The sequence below is a fragment of the Lissotriton vulgaris genome, chromosome 1_1 (genome assembly GCF_964263255.1).
Source record: "Lissotriton vulgaris chromosome 1_1, aLisVul1.2, whole genome shotgun sequence".
NCBI lineage: Eukaryota > Metazoa > Chordata > Amphibia > Caudata > Salamandridae > Lissotriton > Lissotriton vulgaris.
The window spans coordinates 1,132,300,527-1,132,321,795 of record NC_141685.1 but is presented as its reverse complement, the minus strand read 5'-3'; the positions used below and the strand labels follow the sequence as shown (position 1 = coordinate 1,132,321,795).

The 21,269-nt window shown below is 48.6% G+C and overlaps 1 protein-coding gene across 1 annotated transcript in view; it reads left to right on the top strand.

Moving 5' to 3' along the window:
- Window positions 1-21,269, top strand: part of ACVR1B (activin A receptor type 1B) — a 180,640-nt gene that overhangs the window by 60,580 nt on the left and 98,791 nt on the right. Inside the window, exons 2-3 of the mRNA XM_086963785.1 lie at window positions 7,784-8,023; window positions 9,263-9,508. Of these exons, the coding sequence (XP_086819911.1) occupies window positions 7,784-8,023; window positions 9,263-9,508 (486 nt within the window). The remainder of the gene's footprint in view (window positions 1-7,783; window positions 8,024-9,262; window positions 9,509-21,269) is intronic.

Below are 21,269 nucleotides of genomic sequence, written 5' to 3'. Positions count from 1 at the left end.
GGGAAGGCTCGGTGTCGTCTTCCGCGGGTCCCGGACCCTCCGCAGTACCGTCCAGTACCGGATAATGTCCTTTATCTCGGGGTTCGAATGAATTTTCAGGATATTTTCCGGGATCGGGCACGGAGCTCCGAGCTCACGCTGCCTACCTCCTCGGCATCCAAGCCACGCCCCCAACATTACCAATACCTCCACCATCAATACCACCAATACCACCTCCGCCAATACCACCACTGCTACCATCCCAAATACCACCACCGCCACTACCACTACCACTACCAATAACCCCACCACCATCAGTACCACCACCAATTCCAATACCACCATGAATAACCCTAATGCCACCTCCAATACCACCACCACCTTTACCAATACCACTACCGCCACCAGTACCACCAATGCAATACCACCACCACCAATACTGAATACGGCAAGCAGCATCTAAAGAAAGGGGCGTGGCTATCATTAAAGTGTTCTCACATTTGTGAGAGTTTGAGCTATTGCCATTATAAATGAAAATGCCTTTTATTTATGCGTTGGTTTTTAAAATACATAAATAAAAGACATTGTCATTTACAAAGCCAATAGCTTAAACACTTGCAAATGCGAGACCTATTACATTGCAAATGCTTGTTTCCTGTAGCAAGACTGACTCCCTCCCATAGAAAAACACTGGTTACGTTATAACAGTTTATATTGCTTAATTAAGTTTAGGAGCAGGAGAAACATGATTCAATGACTTGTTTGAATACTTATTTATTATCTAACTTCATGGTAAAGTCGAATGTTATATTCGTATTTTAGAATTAACACGTTTAGAAAGTTGTAATTTTTCTGTATAAGCCAAATGTGCCCTTTGCCAGTGTCCAGTGTCACCTGGCGGCTCCCTTAGAGTCCTGTGTATTGCTCCCAGACAGTGAACAAATGGCCTTGGCTGTCGGGAGAGGTGTGCCGCTCCTGAGCAGGATGGCCAGGAGGCTGTATATAGATCCTGCCTGAGGTTCAAAGGGTAGCCTGGGGCTCTACCCAGCCTATTGCTGACTTTAGAGAGTGTAGAGCGTCTACTCTGTCACTGGCAGATGCAGCTTATTCCTAGGCCTTCTGTCCTTTGTCTGTTAGTCTGGCTTGCACCAAACCTAGTGGAGGTTGAGGACCTTACCAGAACTGAATCAAGGGGGGCAAGGGATTGCTAAACTCCTGTAGGCTGGCAGTGGGAGGAAAAGTTGACTCCGCAGACCTCTCAAAACACTCCTGGACTTGTGTGGATCAGAAGGTGGTCTGCCCCCCTTTCTGAAGACTTTGAAGCATGACTTGACCCGCTTGCCTTGAATCCAGTGCCCCAGAAGTAAATTCAGGGCCCCAGAAGTGAATCCAGTACCCCATAAGTGACTCAAAGGGTCAGTTGACTGTCCTGTTTGAGCTACAGGAACACAACAAGCTTCCAGAGGCCTCTTCCCTGCAAACTGCCTAGCTGACTAGTTCCAACTGGACCTGCCCTATAACCTGCTGCTGGCCTCTATTCGAATGAGTAGTAATCCCCAAGTGGTGCTCTTAAGCCTGGACCCTCGGCTGGCGTTAGAGTCTACTCCTCCTATCTCAAAAGTGTAAGATCTTTTTGCCAACTTTCTGCCTGGAGAACTTTTGGCGACCAGGACAGTTGTTGAATACCCCGAATCACCGGTCTGTCTCGGCTTGTTGATTTTCTGCCCTGAAGGAAATCTGACTTCTAGAAACGTTTTTAAGACTGAAGGGAGATGGCTTCATCCAGGACCGAAGCCAAGCAGCAACCTGCCAATTTCGAGGCCTTCCTGACCACAGACTTTGCCCACTCGGAGCTTTCCCTCCTTTGCTGACGACCAAGCCTGCTCTTAATCAGCCTCTCATCATTGAGCCCTGCTTCGGGTCCAGCTTGCTGCTTGCTTTGTCAACGACTCATCGATGACCACTTTTTCTCTAGAAATGTTTCTGAATCGAGAAGGTAAGCTTTTCACCGGCACAAACCATGGTCCCTTCATCCGGCCCGCGCTCAATCTGTCGGCCAAAATTTTTGGCTTTGACCCATTCTAGTGCGACCAGATATCTGCGGTGAGAACTTTGTGCTTTTTGGTGTTATTTTAACTTCAAATTTTAAATTTCATGTTTTGCATTCTACTTATTGAATTTGTCATTTTGGTGTCATTTTGTTCCTTAAAATTTACCCAGATTTTCCAAATTGGTTTGGGATTTTTTGTTATTTTACCGTATTACTTTTTGAGTACTGCATAAATACTTTGCCACATTTCCTTCATGTTAAACCTAACTGCTTTTGTTGTAGGCTACTAAAAGGTTAAGGGCAGGTTAATTTATTGACTTTTGTGGTTCATTCACCCTGACCAGGATTGAGGGCATTATTTAAAGCGAGTTCTCACCCCCTCAACTAATACCCTCATTTCTTGTAACACTTCTCTCGAGCTTGGAAAGTGCAGATTAATCCTTCCATCGGTATACAACGGTTAGCACGCATTTTTTATAACGCGGTGCTGTTACCACGCTACTTTTACCACACAAGTCGTTACAACGACTTGCGCTGGAGGGCGCTCCAGGATAGTAAATAGTTTAATTTACTATCCAAATCCTTCCCTAGAGTCCACTGGGACTGGAGTTGGAATAGTAAATTAAAAAATTTACTATCCAGCGCCCCTCCACGCAAGTCGTTGTAACGACTTGCGTGGTAAAAGTAGCGTTGTAACGGTACGCGTTGTAAAAGTACACGTGGTACCGTCATACATCCCTTCCATCCCATGAAGAGGGTCACATACTGCATAACGGATATCATAACACTTCATCATGGGAAGAGGTAACCACGTTAACCTGTTAAATTAGGCTTGTAACTCTTCCCTTCTGGAAAATGTGAACATATAACTTCTCTATTGTGGTGAAAAGGGGCAGATAATGTTGTCAACTTGTAATTTTCCTCTAAATACTTGCAAAGTTGATCACAAAGCCCCCATCTCGGAAAATGGGTTACTTAATGTCCTGCTCTGAGGAATGGGATCACAAAACCCTCTAGCTTGGGACATGGGGACACAGTACCTCTGAATCCGGTGAAATATGCACCTGTGACTTGTCTATCCATGATAGTAAGAACTAAGTAACAGTTCCTGCGGTAATGAGAAAATTTAACATACAAACCTACATCCAGCAAAATAGGCTTGTGTGACAGTATTCATGGGAAATTTGTAAAAGTAAGCCCATCCACAACTCTTGACATTCCATTTATGTGCGATCTTTATGGTCTGGTCTGACAGCACAGCTGTTGCCAGACAATTTATCAGCATCACTAGAGATGGGCTTTAGCTCCGCCCACATGTTGGGATCCAGGAGTATATGTTTTGATTGGACAAACAGTGTGTGCTTCCACAAAAACATGATTCTCTCCACGCAGCTGTGACCATTTTGGTTATTTATCCAGCTGCTTATACTTGAACTAACTTTAAGGGACACACATGACATTGGAATGCTATTAGGTGTCTTAGATAACTAGATAATTTGTTGTTTTTAGATCTCGTGTGGCGTACTGCTCACATGAGCAGTCAAGCTCGCGAGATTTTATGTTTTAGAGTGTACTTCACTAGTGACGGTTTAGCCCCACCCCTCTTCTCCTAAACGGTGGCCACCCATTGGAGAAGAGGTCCTAATGACGTTCTCCTTTCTCGCTAAGCCCCATCTTTTTCAGACTGGCTTACTTGACTGCCTGCTGGCGTAAAAGCTTTCTTATCTTCTTTATGGGGCCAACAGTTGGCCCCATAAAGAAGATAAGAAAGCTTTTACGCCAGCAGGAAGTCAAGAGAGAAAAGTGTACGTCATGGCGTCTGCGATACTTGTCCCAAACTGAGGCAGAGAAAAGAACAAACAGAGGTGGCGGGTTGTACAGTCTGGCCCGGCGCCTGGCAGTGGGAACCTGTGCCCGCATATAGACTTGGGCGCTGCGGTGGGGCCAGCAATAACAGCGGAGGGCGGTCTTAGTTCATTCTTCGCAGAACGCACATCACCGGGGCCTTTCGCCTCCCCGTGCTGTACTTACCAGCTGGACGCCAAGCAGACAGACACACAGGGAGAGCAGGCACAGCCGGGCTCGGGGCACACATTCCGCAACTCCCTGGACTTCAGAGACGCCGGAGAGCCTGTCTCCTTCCCTGCCTTGGCGGCCCCTCGGTCCTGCTCTGCCTTCGCTCCTTCATTAGACTTGGAGGGGGTCGCTTTCTTCCTCTGTTTAAGGTCGTTAGACATTGTGAAAAGCTGCAGACAGAACGGAGTGGTGGGGTGCAAGGAATGGCGTGTCTGGGAGATGCCTCTTATCCCAGGTCTCAGGGTGGTTGAGCGCCCAGGCCTGCCTCGCGTCCGCACGCTGCAGACCGAGGGGTAAAGGTGGGCGTCTGCTGGAGGGTGTTGATGTGGCACGCATTCCTCGCGGCCGCTGCAAACCCAGCAGGAAGTTTCCTGAAGTTTGGACTCCAGAAGTGGGGGCGGGGGAGAATGGGGTGGGTGCGTGCGCCTGGTGCTGGGTAGTGTACGGGACTCCAAGAGGCACAACTTTACACACAAATGTTTTCAGTTTCCATTGGGGTTTCCTTTTAAAAAGGGTCTTTTTTTTAAAGCCACTTAAAACAAATCATACCTAACAAAGTATTACGCTCTCTAGCTTAACTTCTAACTGATTATGCTTTTGGCAGCAAAGAAAGGATTTGAAATATTTTATATAGTTAGGATTGCCATCCGGCTGGTGTTCTACCAGCATCACTAGTATTTAATGCCCGTACAAAAATAATCAAAATCGCTGACACCCGGTATTTATAGGCGAATATTTCGGGGTGATGGACTGGCTCTGGCCGGGAATATTGGGCTAGGCTGCTGCTTTGTGACATGGATGGGTGACAAGTATAGAAGGGAAGGGCGTGCATCACTAAACCGGGGAAGGGTGTTTAGAGAGTGCAGGATGGTTGAACCCCGTCCTACTGCTTTATGCGTGCTGGGTTGGAGATGTGCGGAGCTCAGCTTAGAAATGCACCTTCCGCCCCCAACATTAGGTATTTGCATTTTTAGCCCTGAGGTTTTCAGAAACAACTTGTCGTGTGTTTTAAAAGAGGGTTTTAGTGCATATGCAAATAATATTTTTCTGCCCCTCTGCGATTATTTTGCCACGATGTTCTTTGTGTGTGCTAAATAAATCATTTGCCCTAAATAGATACATGTGATTTGTCACTTGTGCGTTACTTCCACTGTTGTTGTTGGGGATCGATGATCTTTCACGGATTGGCAGCTCGGAAGGCATATCTACAAATTAAATATTTTAAGTTACGGCCACCAATTGATCCGATCTGGGTTTTTTTTCAAGGTGCGTGGGTATGTTGGCAAAAGTCAGGCTACGCTTCACATTAGCTGATCGTGGTGAAATCAAATCGGCAAGTTCCCACCCACAGCCTGTGAATCCTGCTGAAAGTATGCAGTGGCTGAGCTAACTAAGTGTGTGTGGCTCTGTGTGTGGGGGGGGGGGGCTGTGTGTGGGTGGGGCTCTGTGTGTGTGGGTGGGGCTCTGTGTGTGTGGGTGGGGCTCTGTGTGGGGGGTTCTGTGTTTGGGGGCTCTGTGTGTGTGCGGCTCTGTGTGTGTGTGCGGCTCTGTGTGTGTGTGTGCGGCTCTGTGTGTGTGTTGCGCTCTGTGTGTGTTGCGCTCTGTGTGTGTTGCGCTCTGTGTGTGTTGCGCTCTGTGTGTGTTGCGCTCTGTGTGTGTTGCGCTCTGTGTGTGTTGCGCTCTGTGTGCGTTGCGCTCTGTGTGCGTTGCGCTCTGTGTGCGTTGCGCTCTGTGTGCGTTGCGCTCTGTGTGTGTTGCGCTCTGTGTGTGTGTGGCTCTGGTGTGTGTGTGTGTAGCTCTTTGTGTGTCTGTGTATAGCTCTGTTTGTGGTTGTGTGTGTGGCTCTGTGTTTGGGGGGTCTGTGTGGGGGGGCTCTGTGTGTGTGTGTGTAGCTCTGTGTGTGGGGGGCCTCTGTGTGTGTGTGTGGGGGCCTCTGTGTGTGTGGGGGGGCTCTGTGTGTGGGGGGCCTCTGTGTTTGTGTGGGGGGCCTCTGTGTGTGTGGGGGGGCTCTTTGTGTGGGGGGGCTCTTTGTGTGGGGGGGCTCTGTGGGCGGGGCTCTGTGTGGGGGGGGCTCTGTGTGTGGTTCTGTGTGTGTGGGGGGGCTCTGTGTGTGTGTGGGGGGCTCTGTGTGTGTGGGGGCTCTCTGTGTGTTGGGGCTGTGTGTGTGGGGCTGTGTGTGTGGTTCTGTGTGTGTGTGTGTGGGTGGCTGTGTGGGGGGGGGGCTCTGTGTGTGGGGGCTCTGTGTGTGGGGGCTCTGTTTGTGGGGGGGCTCTGTTTGTGGGGGGCTCTGTTTGTGGGGGGGCTCTGTGTGTGGGGGGGCTCTGTGTGTGTGGGGGCTCTTTGTGTGTTGGGGGGGCTCTGTGTGTGGTTCTGTGTGTGTGTGGGGGGCTCTGTGAGTGTGGGGGGGCTCTGTGAGTGTGGGGGGGCTCTGTGAGTGTGGGGGGGCTCTGTGAGTGTGGGGGGCTCTGTGAGTGTGGGGGGGCTCTGTGAGTGTGTGGGGGCTCTGTGAGTGTGTGGGGGCTCTCTGTGTGTTGGGGGCTCTCTGTGTGTGGGGCTGTGTGTGTGGTTCTGTGTGTGGGGGGCTCTGTGTGTGTGGGGGGGGCTCTGTGTGTGTGGGGGGCTGTGTGTGTGGGGGGGGGGCTCTGTGTGTGGGGGCTCTTTGTGTGTTGGGGGGCTCTGTGTGTGGGGCTGTGTGTGGTTCTGTGTGTGTGTGGTGGGCTCAGTGTGTGGTTCTGTGTGTGTGTGGGGGGGGGCTCTGTGTGTGGGGGGGCTCTGTGTGTGGGGGGGCTCTGTGTGTGGGGGGGCTCTGTGTGTGGGGGGGCTCTGTGTGTGGGGGGGCTCTGTGTGTGTGGGGGGGCTCTGTGTGTGTGGGGGGGCTCTCTGTGTGTGTGGGGGGGCTGTGTGTGTGTGTGGCTCTGTGTGTGTGTGGCTCTGTGTGTGTGTGTGTGTGTGGGTCTGTGTGTGTGGGTTTGTGTGTTTGTGTGTGGCATTTGCGAGAGATTAACCCCTTCCGTGCTCCCTCCCCAGTGCTGCCAACTGCCCACGCAGGATCGCCCACTCATCAGAACGCCCGCACCGCTGCAGAATTGCTGCTGCAGTTATGGCGCTATGCTATTGGCATTGTAAATGACAATGCCATTTATTTATCTGTTTTCAAAACCAACACTAAGTAAACATTTTTTCATTTACAATGCCAATAGCTCTAACTTTTGAAAAGGCGATACTGTTGCATTGTAAATGCTTGTTCTGTGGCAGCAGCACAGATGGACGGACGACAGTCATTAACCCACATGGATTTTTAGGTTTCGCTGGACAGAACAACTGTCACTTTTTTTCTTTAAAACCTACACCAATATAATTTGACAATTCTTTGGTTCCACACAAATACGTATCTATTGCCATGCTATTTATTTGTAATGCAGTACATTAACATACAGCATTCCTTTGTTTGTTTTTTGTTTTATTTTTGAATTTTCAAAAGTTTAGCTTACTGGAGAGAGTGGCCTTCCTGCCTACACCTCTTCCTCTCCTACAACTGGGCAGAGTCTAGTGCTTTTGTTATGAATGCTCAGTTCTGGTACATATCTGAGGCCTGTCTTGTCCCTGCTCTCCCTCGCTGACATCTCTCGCAGGTGCGAGTGCCATGTTGTAACCGCCGCTCTCTGAATTCCTTTTCAGCTCTCACTTGCCTTTGCTCCGACTGCAACAAAAACAACTTCACGTGCGAGACGGACGGCGCGTGCATGGTGTCCATCTCGAACTTCGAGGGGGTGGAGCACCACCTGCGGCAGTGCATCCCCTCCAAGGAGCTACTGCCGCCCGGCAAGCCCTTCTTCTGCCAGACCACCAAGGAGCTGCGCAACACGCACTGCTGCTACAGCGACATGTGCAACAAGATTGACCTCGTGGTGCCCAGTGGTGAGTAGGCGCGCGGTCCTAAACCTGTAATTACTGCGACCCTCGTTTAAATTCACCTGTTTACTCCTGCATTGCCTTCTTCCTAGCACTAGCCTGGGTTGCTGTGGTAAAAGCCCCACGTATGTTATCAGTATTAGAATAGCGATTGAATGGAATCCTGCGTTGCTTTATGGAGTCAACATTCTTCATAGCAGTTGGCTAGGAGGCGAACACTTTTTTCAGATTGCATGAAATTCAAGCCATACAGCACCCCTGAAGATGCTAAACAGGCTTTGTGTCATAGCCAGAACTGTTGTTTATTGCGTGTGAGAAGCGGAAGACTATGGAGAAGCAGGACTGGAGGCACCGCCGGTTTTTGACCGGCCTTTGGGTCTTATTTGCTCTTTCGGTTGAGTGTACCTAAAAAGTCTTGTCGTAGGTGTATGGCTAAGCATTGAGCAGTGTTAGTTTTTCTGTGCCGGAATAGTCCGTCCGCAGTCGCTTCCAAGTAAGTACACGTGCCCATAGACTCCGCCTGGGGCAATTGTGCACAAACGGTGGTTTGCGCAGCTCTTTCAGTGTTAACAAAGACAGCCGCCCAATTACAAATGAGAATGGTGATGGGCTACTGAGTCGGGTACTCATTTTCAAGATGTGTACAATACGTCTTTGGTTTTAACTGTTGTAAGTTCCAACCCAGAAGATTACCGAAGCAGTCTGTTGGCACCAATGAGGCAAGAGGCCGCAAGGAAGGAGGGGTGTCAGTACACTGATTAAACTGCTATGAGTCTCTTTCAGCTGGGCACAGACTTGCTTCATACCTGCTGCCCCTACCTTACCAACGTCTCGCCTAACTAGCTGGCTTTACACTATTCAAGCTTGTCCGTCAGTGCCGTCCCTAGGGTGGCAGAACCTTTTATACACATGACTAGCATACCATAATGGTTGTTACCCTAATACTCGAGCTTCACACCCAGACAGTGGCCTGCACGTTCTCTTGAACGGAGGCGTTTTGCTGGTGTAATTGTGAACATTGTTGAGGATTGACCGAACTTTACCCCTAATATTCTAACGGATTACACAAAAGCTTTCTTCTAAAAATAGAGCCCACGCCTCCCTCCCCCGAAATCTTTCAAGCCACCAGATTGACTCGAATATACATAAATGTGGTCCATTTTGAAATATGTTCATTTTAGCACTTTGAAGAGCTTTAGCTGTTAGTGTTCTATCTGCATTACCTCTCCTTTTGTAATACCACAGGCCGTTTGAAGAATATGACTCCAGCTATGTGGGGCCCAGTGGAGCTGGTGGCAGTCATCGCAGGGCCAGTGTTTCTGCTCTGCGTCATCCTGATCGTGGTGGTGTTCCTGTTCCAGCACCACCAGCGTGTGTATCACAACCGCCAGCGGCTGGACATGGAGGATCCATCTTGCGAGATGTACCTGTCTAAGGATAAAACATTACAGGATCTGGTCTACGACCTGTCCACCTCAGGATCTGGCTCAGGTAAGCTTCTCGCTCTGCAAGAATCTCTCTGACACCCGCAGACTGAGTGGGTGTTATTGCGAATCGTGTGTTTTATTGCATGGACCCATGAGCCTTGTGATTTGGCATGTAATGTCTTTCTTTTGAAGTATCTGTTACCAAGAAGACCCGAATTTTAACAGTTTTGTTCACACACAATCCTACCCCTTCTCTCACATTGGCACTCCTCTTACACTGCACTTGTACTGGACACAGCTAATCCTGCCCTTCGAGAGAGACACCTCTCACCATGCAAGCATTGTCACACGTGGCAGAAGGGTGTAGGTTCTGGTGGCTCAGTGGACTAATATGTCCCCTGCAGGGGCCTGTGTTCGACCTCATGGTTACAGGTTCAAATCCCGGTGGGTCCACTTAGACTTTCATCCATATGAGGTCGATAAAATGAGTACCATTGAGTTGGGTAACAATAGACATCTGTTATTCAGCGACAGGATACCTACGGGTGAACATGCATTTGCAAATACACGTGTTATGTTACAAATTGGGAAATTACTGGTCTCCCAGGGGCACAGTGTTTAGGACAGTCATTGCAGGTCCCAAAAGACCAAGCTCCCAGCTCTCCTCTGTATAAGATGGGGCGAGAGTAGGTGTTGGGAGAGCAGGGCGATGGCGTCTGCGGGCCCTGTAGCATAATGTCGAGTTCAGAGAGGAAAGGGGAGCCACTGTAGAGAAATCCGCATCACAGAGTAAGATACCTTCGGGGGAAAAGACGGCCATGCTGCCTGGAGGCCGATTTGCTGTAGAGAGAAGGCTGCCATTTGAGGGAGACAGTGCACTGTAGTCAATGTTCCGCCTGGAAGAGAGAGAACTCTCTTACAGGGAGGACGCTGCAGGAACGGAAAGAGAGGCCCTTAAGCAGAGGGACAAACGATAGGCATCAGAATTACTGCTGGAAACAGACTCCTAGAAGGGTGAACCAACACACACAATAGAGTGCTGCAGAAGGCAGGTGTGCTGCAGTTAGGGACTGCTTCAAAGGATTGGCCTTGCAAGAAAGGTACTGATACAAGAGACAGGTACTGCAGAGTACATTCAGTTAAAAGGGATAGATGCACTTCAAGGAAGAAACTCAGAATTCAGATGCCCTGTAGAAAATAGACTCCTGGGAATCTGAGTTGCTGGGGGAACAAGAGAAAGTGCAAGAAGGGGCTGGGAGAGGACAGCACAAGAAGAGTTGATGCGGGGAGAGCACAGAGATATAAACATTATGACGAGCGTTTGTAAAGGGATATTCTGCATTTTTTATTTTATTTTTTTTACTTTGAAAGTTTTATATAGCGCGAACAAGATCTTTGCAGATATCAGAGCGCTTTACAAGGACACGGGGGTGATAGAGTAATACAATGTAATAGTTGAGGTAGTTAGGTACAAGGTGCTTAGTTACATAGGTAGGTCAAAATCATGAGGTAGGTCACAGGTGAGGTAGTGTCGGTACACAGTGCATAATCAAACAGTTGCGCCAATAATATAAAGTACAAAAATAAGGAGCATATACTTGCTTAAGCGTGTTTAAAATTTTTGGAGCTAGCATAAAGGTGGGCATAGTTGAGGTGGGTGAGTGCAGGATGTATAGTCCCACAGGTGCATCAGTAGTACAAGAGTAGGGATCGTTGAGGTGGTGTAGGTACAGTGTGCAAAGTCAAACAGGTGCGTCAGCAATATAACAATATACAAAGAGGGAACGTATACAATCAAGTAAGTCAATAATACAAATAATACAAATAGACCAAGGGGGTCAGGCAGGTCTTACAGAGCAGATTCATGGGAAGTACAGAATAGATCATGTGCATTTAGCCATGAGGATCGCTTTTACTTCTTTCTTAAAAAGTTTGTTGGAGGAGATGAGCCTGGTTTCAGGTGGGAGTGAGTTCCATATCCTGGGTGCCATTCCTGAAAAGGAGCGTTTATAGGTTTTTTCCTTCCGAAATCTTCGAGGCTTCAGCAGAAGATTGTTTGTGCTTCTAGTAGTTCTAGAGCATGGGTACTCACAAACTTTCTCTCGGGGGCCGAATTTACAGTGTGGTTTGTGGCCGAGGGCCGCACCAGTGGGGGCGGGGTCATTTGGTTCGGGGTCATTGGGGGTGGGGCTAGAGAAGGGTAAAAAAAAAATGGTGCCGTTTCAAAACATTACAAGACAATGCTGTATTTCCGAAGCAGATGTAACTACATGCAGCTCATGTTTATAATATTTTTTTATTAGCAGACAAGGGCAATCTTAAGTGGGATTGAATAGCAAAGTAATGGGTAAGCCTGCAAATGAAAAACAGGAAGCTTTCCTAAAGCCAGTGGTTTATGCAGGAAATGTGTCACTCAATAGGGATTTGAAATAAATGGCATGCACACACACATATATACCAGCGCACGTTCATCCATAGGTATCTTAGTGCTGAATAACAGATGTTTATTGCTACCCAACTCATTTTATCGACCTCAGATGGATGAAAGGCAGGACCTGCCGGGATTTGAACCTGTGACCATGAGCTAGAACACAGGCACCTGCAGTGGACGCATTAGTCCACTGAGCCACCAGACCCCGTGTGCACAGTGTGAGAGATATGGAGAGAGGAGAGATGGGGGAGAGAGAGGGGGGGGAGAGGTGTGAGAGAGGGAGGGATATGGAGAAAGGAGAGAGGAGAGAGAGAGTGATATGGAGAGAGGAGAGTGAGAGGAGAGAGGGAGGCATATGAAGAGAGGAGAGAGGGGGAGAGCGGTGTGAGAGGGAGGGATATGGAGAGAGAGAGAGAGAGAGAGGGAGGGATATGGAGAGAGGAGAGAGGGGGGTGAGAAAGGTGTGAGAGAGGGAGGGATTTGGAGAGGAGAGAGGAAAGAGAGGTGTGAGAGGGAGGGATATGGAGAGAGGGGGAGAGAGAGGTGTGAGAGTGGGAGGAATATGGAGAGAGGAGAGAGGGAAGAGAGGTGTGAGAGAGGGAGGGATATGGAGAGAGGGAGGGATATGGAGAGAGGAGAGAGGGGGAGAGGTGTGAGAGAGGGAGGGATATGGAGAGAGGGGAGAGAGAGGGAGGGATATGGAGAGAGGAGAGAGGAGAGAGGGAGGGATATGGAGAGAGGAGAGAGAGAGGTGTGAGAGGGAGGGATATGGAGAGAGGGGAGAGAGGTGTGAGGGGGAGGGATATGGGGAGAGAGAGAGGTGTGAGAGAGGGAGGGATATGGAGAGAGGAGAGAGGGGAGAGAGGTGTGAGAGAGGGAGGGATATGGAGAGAGGAGAGAGGAGAGAGGGGAGAGAGAGGTGTGAGAGGGAGGGATATGGAGAGAGGAGAGAGGGGAGAGAGGTGTGAGAGGGAGGGATATGGAGAGAGGAGAGAGGTGTGAGAGGGAGGGATATGGAGAGAGGGGAGAGAGAGAGGTGTGAGAGAGGGAGGGATATGGAGAGAGGAGAGAGGTGTGAGAGGGAGGGATATGGAGAGAGGAGAGAGGGGAGAGAGGTGTGAGAGGGAGGGATATGGAGAGGGGATAGAGAGAGGTGTGAGAGAGGGAGGGATATGGGGAGAGGAGAGAGGGGAGAGAGAGAGGTGTGAGAGAGGGAGGGATATGGAGAGAGGAAAAGAGGGGGGAGACTTCAACAGACTGCATTGTTTACAGAAGGTGTAACATGAGCCACTCCCTCACTTATTTATCTAGGGAGCCATCCAAAATGCTGTGCCCACGCCCTTTTTAGGTCTCGCCTGTTGCCGATGCGCATGCGCATCGAGCAAAGCGAGACTATTGCGAGTTATCCACTCTTTAGACACACTGCAAGGAATCGTGGCGATTCCTTGCAGTGCCCGTGAGTTTTAAGGTCAATGCGCATGCGCATTAAGCTTATGCGCATGCGCATTGACCTTAAAACTCACGGGCGCGTGCACGTCCGTCTTTGTTTACCCCTCCGCCCCCTCCCGCCGTGTCGCATTTCTCCTCCCCCTCCCCTCTCTTCCTTCCGTCGTGTCGCACCTCTCCCCTCTCCGCCCCCTCCCCTGCCCGCCCCCTCCCGCCGTGTCGCATTTCTCCTCCCCCTCCCCTCTCTTCCTTCCGTCCTGCCGTGTCGCACCTCGCCTGCACGTTTTCGGCAAGGAACTTTGCCAGCGCTTGTTTAGTTAATAGCAACAATGAGCGGTAAACATTTGTCTTTTCATCGCGTAGAAGGGCTTGGAAAGCATTAACTGTTTCTCCGTGAACTCCTGACATAATTAAATGGTAAATTATCTCTTTTAGCTATGCAAAGATGGAAATGTATTATTTGCATTAAAATGAACAAGACTCATTAAATGCAACGATGCCCATACTGAAAACATGAATGGCAACCTTTTAGCTTTGCCAACACTTGTTGCTGATGTGGAGAGGGGAAGCAGCACAAGTGTGAGAGAGCAAGAAAACACATGCACTCCCACGAACTGCTGAAAGAAAAATTAAAAGCAGTTCCCCGATTGTAAGCAGTGAAAAGATGCAATTAATCATATTGGACTCACTGTAAAACAGCTATGCTGCAGAGGAGGGACAAAGGCAAGAAGTAGAGCCATCGAGTAATAAGAAAGCATATGATATCAAGAAGAAAGGGAACCAATCATGAGCTATGGGATAATCGAAAGGCCACAAAATGATGTATTTCCAGTAGCACATCATTCATGTAACATCACTCCACATTACGTAGGACACTAAGCAAGTAGGTATCCAACACAACACAGTCTCATACAACAGAACGCATTGCAAGAGAAAATTGAAAATGGGCACCAAAACTGAAAAATATGCACTTAAGTGGTGACCAAGGCACACATATATACATTCTCCATCGTTGTCCATGTCCATTGCCCATCAGATATAAGGGTCTTGACACAGACCTTCAGTCTTACTGGTCAAGATCACTTTTCATTAAAGGAAACATATTCACTTAATAGATGCACATTCTCCCCTCTCTTCCTTCCGTCGTGTCGCACCTCTCCCCTCTCCGCCCCCTCCCCTGCCCGCCCCCTCCCGCCGTGTCGCATTTCTCCTCCCCCTCCCCTCTCTTCCTTCCGTCCTGCCGTGTCGCACCTCGCCTGCACGTTTTCGGCAAGGAACTTTGCCAGCGCTTGTTTAGTTAACGCTGCCGCATAAAATAAGGCCTTCCCTGCCGCATAATTCCAGAGGATCATATTTGTATATATAATTTAAACCAATACACGTTTCAGGTTTTGAACCCTGATTATAACACTATCTGGTACTAAATTTAAAGGCGCAGGCGAAACCGCATCTCTCTCCACTTCCCGTCCTCAGACCCAAAACAAACACATACCAGGGCGCCCGCGGCGCTCCTGCCTCTTAAAGGGGAGGCCTGGCCGTGACCTCACCCCGCTATCAGCAGGGAGCTTCAAGCGTGTCAGCGGCAGGCCTCGGCTGCTTAATATTTAACGGCCAAGCCTCGCCAGAGTGTGGTTTTCATTAGCACAGAAAGTCTGTCTGTGGATTACTTTCAAATAATTAACTTTTTCAAACTTGCGTATCTTTTGTAACTTCGGCGTATCCTGTAGTGTCTACAGGAACTTTATCTGCGCAAATAAAATTAGATGTTTATCTGTTCAGGCTCTTTGTATAGTCTCGCTTGGTGGAATACATAAATGAATAAATAAATAAATAAATCCTAATCTAGTGGCTGAATTGTGTATTATACCAGTGTGTTAGAATCCTGCTGTGATCACTTGGCTAAATTGTGTGATCCTCGGCATATCTCTGTGTCACGAATCTCTTTTCGCAAATGAGATCACTTTGAATGAGGGTGACAACAAAGTACTAAATAGGTCGGGCTTTTATAATGAGAGTGCCACGTTATTAACTTTGCCAATGCTTGTTAGTAAAGCTTTTTTATTTTTAAAAGGGGGGGAAGAAAGGGGGGAAGAATTAAATCCCTGTAGGAAAAGCAAACTCATACCATAAGGTACTTCAAAGCTGTATATTGGATTCATTATTTTCCGTCTTTATAAATGACTTTGTTTATTTTTCAAATTCTTTTCACTCAAGGAACTGTCAACAGAATTTAAAAGGAATAGGAAAGCATCGGGAACAATTGCCACAGCCACATTTTCTCTCCCCAGGCCTTAGAACTGAAGCAAATGCTCTTCCACTTGGTCCTCTGCAGTAGCCAAGGAAGCAGATTTATCACCTTCCAGGAGAAGAAAAATCTCCCTTTTCAGTCATTCTCAGTAAATCTTCGGCCCCAAACACCAGCTGAGTGCAGCAGCCAGACCCTTCCTCAGCGCCAATAAAGCCTTTGTGTGCCTGTACTGTCATGTAATATGTTTAACCTAGAGGGGTCTGGGCTATATTAACGTCCAAACTAGGCCACCATGTATTTTTAAAAGCTTGAATGAGCGTTTGATCTCGACTGGTGGACTGTGGGGAGAATGTCGTCACTTCACCTGAAAAGAAGACCCAGCTGCCTGGTTTAAAGGGGGGCGGGGGGGGGGGTCTGTCTTTATGATGCATTTACAAGATTAAACGTCCATGTGATGTGGCAAGTGCAGTAAAGTGATAACAAAACGTGACCAGGTCCTTTATTGTGAAAGTGAGTAAAATTAAGCAAGTCTCATAGGAAATATTATTTTCAAATTTGCATGGATTAGTATACCAAACGAAGCAGCAATATATGTCAAAATAAGACGTACATACAAAGTGACCTGGGCTGCACATCCTGGAAGTAGTGAGGCTCACCCACACTCACCCTCACTCACCCTCACTCACCCTCACTCACCCTCACTCACCCTCACTCACCCTCACTCACCCTCACTCACCCTCACTCACCCTCACTCACCCTCACTCACCCTCACTCACCCTCACTCACCCTCACTCACCCTCACTCACTCACTCACCCTCACTCACTCACCCTCACTCACTCACCCTCACTCACTCACCCTCACTCACTCACCCTCACTCACTCACCCTCACTCACTCACCCTCACTCACTCACCCTCACTCACTCACCCTCACTCACTCACCCTCACTCACTCACCCTCAACACCTCACCCTCACTCACCCTCACTCACCCTCACTCACCCTCAACCCCTCACCCTCACTCACCCTCAACCCCTCACCCTCACTCACCCTCAACCCCTCACCCTCACTCACCCTCAATCCCTCACCCTCACTCACCCTCAACCCCTCACCCTCACTCACCCTCAATCCCTCACCCTCACTCACCCTCACTCACCCTCACTCACCCTCACTCACCCTCACTCACCCTCACTCACCCTCACTCACCCTCAACCCCTCACTCACCCTCAACCCCTCACTCACCCTCAACCCCTCACTCACCCTCAACCCCTCACTCACCCTCAACCCCTCACCCTCACTCACCCTCAACCCCTCACCCTCACTCACCCTCAACCCCTCACCCTCACTCACCCTCAACCCCTCACCCTCACTCACCCTCAACCCCTCACCCTCACTCACCCTCACTCACCCTCACTCACCCTCACCCTCAACCCCTCAGCCTCACCCTCACCCTCACTCACCCTCAACCCCTCACCCTCACTCACCCTCACTCACCCTCAACCTCATGCTAAAGATTTACAAAAAAAACCATTAACAATTCTAAAAGCACTAACTCTAATGCTGCGAGACCTATTGCATTTCTAATGCTTGTTATTTTTTGGGGAAGGCCAGCCAGGGATTAGCCTTTCTGTGCAAAACCACTCCGAGGTGACAATCCTTCGAGCTTGCTGCTTTCCCATGCCGGCAAAGACGGTTCTAGGGGCCAGGTGACCAAAGAGAACTAGCAGCGCTACCTAAAAATAGGTATAGCCTGCTAAAGAGAGCTAAAACGCCCACAAAGCAACACTTGTTTCGGCTTACCTTTATCAGACCATTTGGAACCCATCCTAAGTAATGAGAGAATAAAAGATACATCTACATTCCTGAAAGAAATTTGAGTACAGGGCAGGGACACAGCGTTATTTAAAAATGGATTGAAGAGGAATCCCGGGACCTTGCAGAGAAAAGTTTGTAACAAAAAAAAGCATCAAATCAGCTGAGTTGCCAGGGGTGACAGCTCCACCTCAACTTCAAAAGGACTTTGACGGAGAAGAACGACAATCTTGTAAGAACAGACTTTGGTACCGACTCAGGATTAAGGGGCAAAAGAGATTCATTTACAACTATTTGAACAGTGCAATGCCATGAATATTCAGTATGTAAAATAATTAATACGTATTTATTTTAGCAGATACTACACTGACATTTTTATCTACCCAAATGAAAAGCTCACGATTTACAGAAGCGTTTGCAGAATAGGAACAACTGCCCATCCTGCCCTATCACCACTCTAACAAAAAAGCCATAAAAAGTTAAAAACAATTCTTGGATGGTGGAGGGAGGGGTTGGTTAAGCCCCTTTTAATACACTCTGCACTTTACATTCTATGAGTCGAACGAAGGCCTCTGGCCGAAAATCGCCAGTCGTTTTTTTCCTGATGCACTCTTATTTGCTCTCAGTTCAATTGAGAAGCAAAACAATGAAAAAAGAATAAAAACTTTGACGAAGCTATTAACACCGGCTGGAATGAGTGTGCATTGTCTCGGTGGCTGCGGTGTTTACCTCGGCATCCCCGTGAGGTGGGAGACGCCTCCATGCTCACAATTTGTTTTCAAAACACCGCTAATGAAAGTGGGTGTGGGTGGGGAGGTGGAAACAAGGGGACCGAGGAGGGAAACAAGGAATATGCGGGGTCACAGAAGATGCGGGCTTAGACGCATGGCGGGCGGCAAGACTCAGGACACGTACCTGCAGGTTAGGAAGACAAATTGTGAGCATGGAGGTGTCTGTTTTGAGGCACGAGCCAGGCCATTGCGACCTCCGTAGAAAGACCTTTCACACAGGCGAGGGCTGGCTTGTGCCTCAAAACAGACACCCCCATGCTCACAATTTGTTTTGCTAACACCGCCAATGATAGTGGGTGTGGGTGGGGAGCCGGAAACAAGGGGACCGAGGAGGGGGTCAGAAGCATGGCGGGCGGCAAGAATCAGAACACGTACCTGCGAGTAAAGGAACTGAATATTCTCCGACTAGAAAGGCTGCTGCAAAGATTCTCCGGGGCTGCAAGAACGTCGTCACCATGGATCCAGGAAGCTTCCGAAAGGTCCTTTAAAAGTCAGCTGTAAAAGCGCTAGTTACAGCTGACTTTTAAAGGACCTGTGGTTCGTGCCGGCCGGGTGCCGTATGTGACGTCACAGAGGCAGGCCAATTAGAGACAAGCAGTAGGCAGAGACGATGGCCGCAGGAGCAAGTAGTGTAGTGAATAGGTATTGTATACGTATTCACTACGTATGTTCTGGCCATCTTTTCGGTTTACTAACTTCCTGGGAAAAACGTTGGTATAATGGAAAGAAGGTCCGCGGGCCGCCAAGGAAGGCCAGGCGGGCCGCCACTGGCCCGCGGGCCGTACTTTGAGTACCCCTGTTCTAGAGCCACCCGAAATTGTCAGCTTTTGAGTGAGGTAGGCTGGTGAGTTCATGTGTACAGCCTTGTGTGTCATGCAGGCGATTTTCAGATGTATTCTGGCTTCAAAAGGTAGCCAGTTCAGGGATTTGAAGTCAGGGGAAATATGCGAATGTTTTTTTGAGCCAGTGATGAGTCTCTCTGCAGCATTAAGGGACGCTCTTAGGGGTGCCGTTGTAGTTAGGGGGAGCCCGCAGAGGGCGGTGCTACCGTATTCTATGTGCGGGATGACTATAGATTGTACTGCAGTTTGGAAGTCTTTGACAGGAAGGAAGGGTTTAAGTTTTCTCAAGGTATTGATTTGGGAGTTCGCTCCTTTGGTTGCCTTGCTGATGTGCTGCTGCATGTTGAGATTGGCGTTGAGTGTTATGCCTAAAGATTTTGCTGAGTCTACGACGGTAGGTTGTACATTTAGAGCCGTTGAGTGCTTAAGCCATGTTTGAGCCGTGGAGATTTTTGCGGGAGGTGAGATCAGGAGGAACTCAGTCTTCAGCGCATTGAGTTTGAGGCGATTCTCGGCAAGCCAGGATTGGGTGTTTCTGATCGTGGTGTTCAGAAGCATGATGTCCTTGGGAGATTGTATTTTGAGATAAAGTTGGGTGTCGTCGGCATACATGTGAAAGTGAACATTGGATGTCTGTAGCAAAGTAGTGGGAGGTTCCATAACTAGGTTGAACAGTGTTGGGGAGAGGGAGGATCCTTGAGGGACGCCTAGCGATACAGGTACCGGAGAGGACAACAGGTTGTTACTTTTGAATCTTTGTGACCGGTTGTGTAGAAAGGAGGTGAACCACTTGAGAACAGTCCCAGATAGGCCTATTCTTGTGTTTAACAGATCGAGTAAGTTCTCATGTTTAACTGTATTGAATGCTGAAGAGAGATCCAGAAGGATGAGGAGGCAGGTATCGTTTTGGTCTAGGATTTGGAGGGCGTCGTCCACTATGTGAGTCATGGCAGTTTCGGTACTGTGCCTTGCTCGGAAGCATGACTGATGAGCGTTGAGGAGATCAAACTTATCTATGTGTTTAGTCAGTTGTAGCTGTACGCATTTTTCCAACAGTTTAGCGAGGGTGGGAATATTTGTAATAGGGCGGTAATTGTTTAGATCAGTGGGGTCTGCTGTTGTTTTTTTTAGTAGCGGTGTGACTTGCCCGACTTTGAGGGCGTTGGGGATGGATCCTTGTTGTAGAGAGCTATTGATAATCTTAGTCCAGAGTGGGAGGAGCAAAGGGGTAAAGTCTTTTACAGCGTTAGCAGGAAGGGGGTCAGTGAGGTGATTGGATGGTTTCAGGGTGCTGAGCAATCTGCCAATTTCTTCTTCGGAGTAGGTGCCAAAGGATGACCAAGTAGCAATATTCTTTGGTTCAGGCACTGCTGTGTGTCGGGGGTTGGAGTAAAGGATTGCGTCATTGAGGAGATGGCTTCTTATGTTGTCAGTTTTTTGAATAAAGAAAGCAGAGAAGTCTTCGCAGGAAGGTGTAACGCCCGTGGTGCTGAGTGTCTGGGATTGTTCTTTGGATTGTGTTCTGATTAACTCAAACAATTTTCTTGGGCGGTTTTTTGCTTGGGCGAGCTGGAGGCTGAAGAAATCTCTTTTTGCGCGTTTTATTTTCCTGAAGTAGGCGTTTCTCTGTTTCTTTAGACTTTTTAGGTGCACTGCAGAAGGGGCTGACCTCCAAGTGCGCTCTGCCATTCGCATGGCCCGTCTATCCTCATTGAGGCTCCCGTCATACCATGGGTTGGAAATCTTGGACGAAACTCTTTTCAGTTGCATGGGTGCCGCCTCATTGATTATTGTGGACATAGCATTGAGATAGTGGTCAGTCAGGAGTTGAACGTCCGTAGCGCCAGAAGGGGGAAGTAGGAGATTACAGCTGTTAGGCGGTAAGGAGTTTGGGTTGAGTTTCTTCAATTCTCTATTCCAAGCTTTGGGCTTAGAGGGTTGAACTGGGTTTAATTTAATTTTTTCATTGATGAGGCAGGAAACAATATGATTATCTGACCAGTCACAAGGTTGGATTGACTCAAGTTGAATAGCGTCCTCTTTGGAGATGATAAGGTCAAGGATAGAACCTCTCTCATGGGTCGGGCTATTGCATATTTGGGTGAGATCAAGTGCGTTGAGGAAGCTTTTGAGGCTGTTTACCCCTGTGTCACTGTTGTCATTCCAGTGGAGATTGTAGTCGCCAAGGAAAATTTGGGTGTTCTGCCGTCTTGAGTTGGCTGATATTGTATCCATGAGTTGTTGGACGAAGGAGAGCTT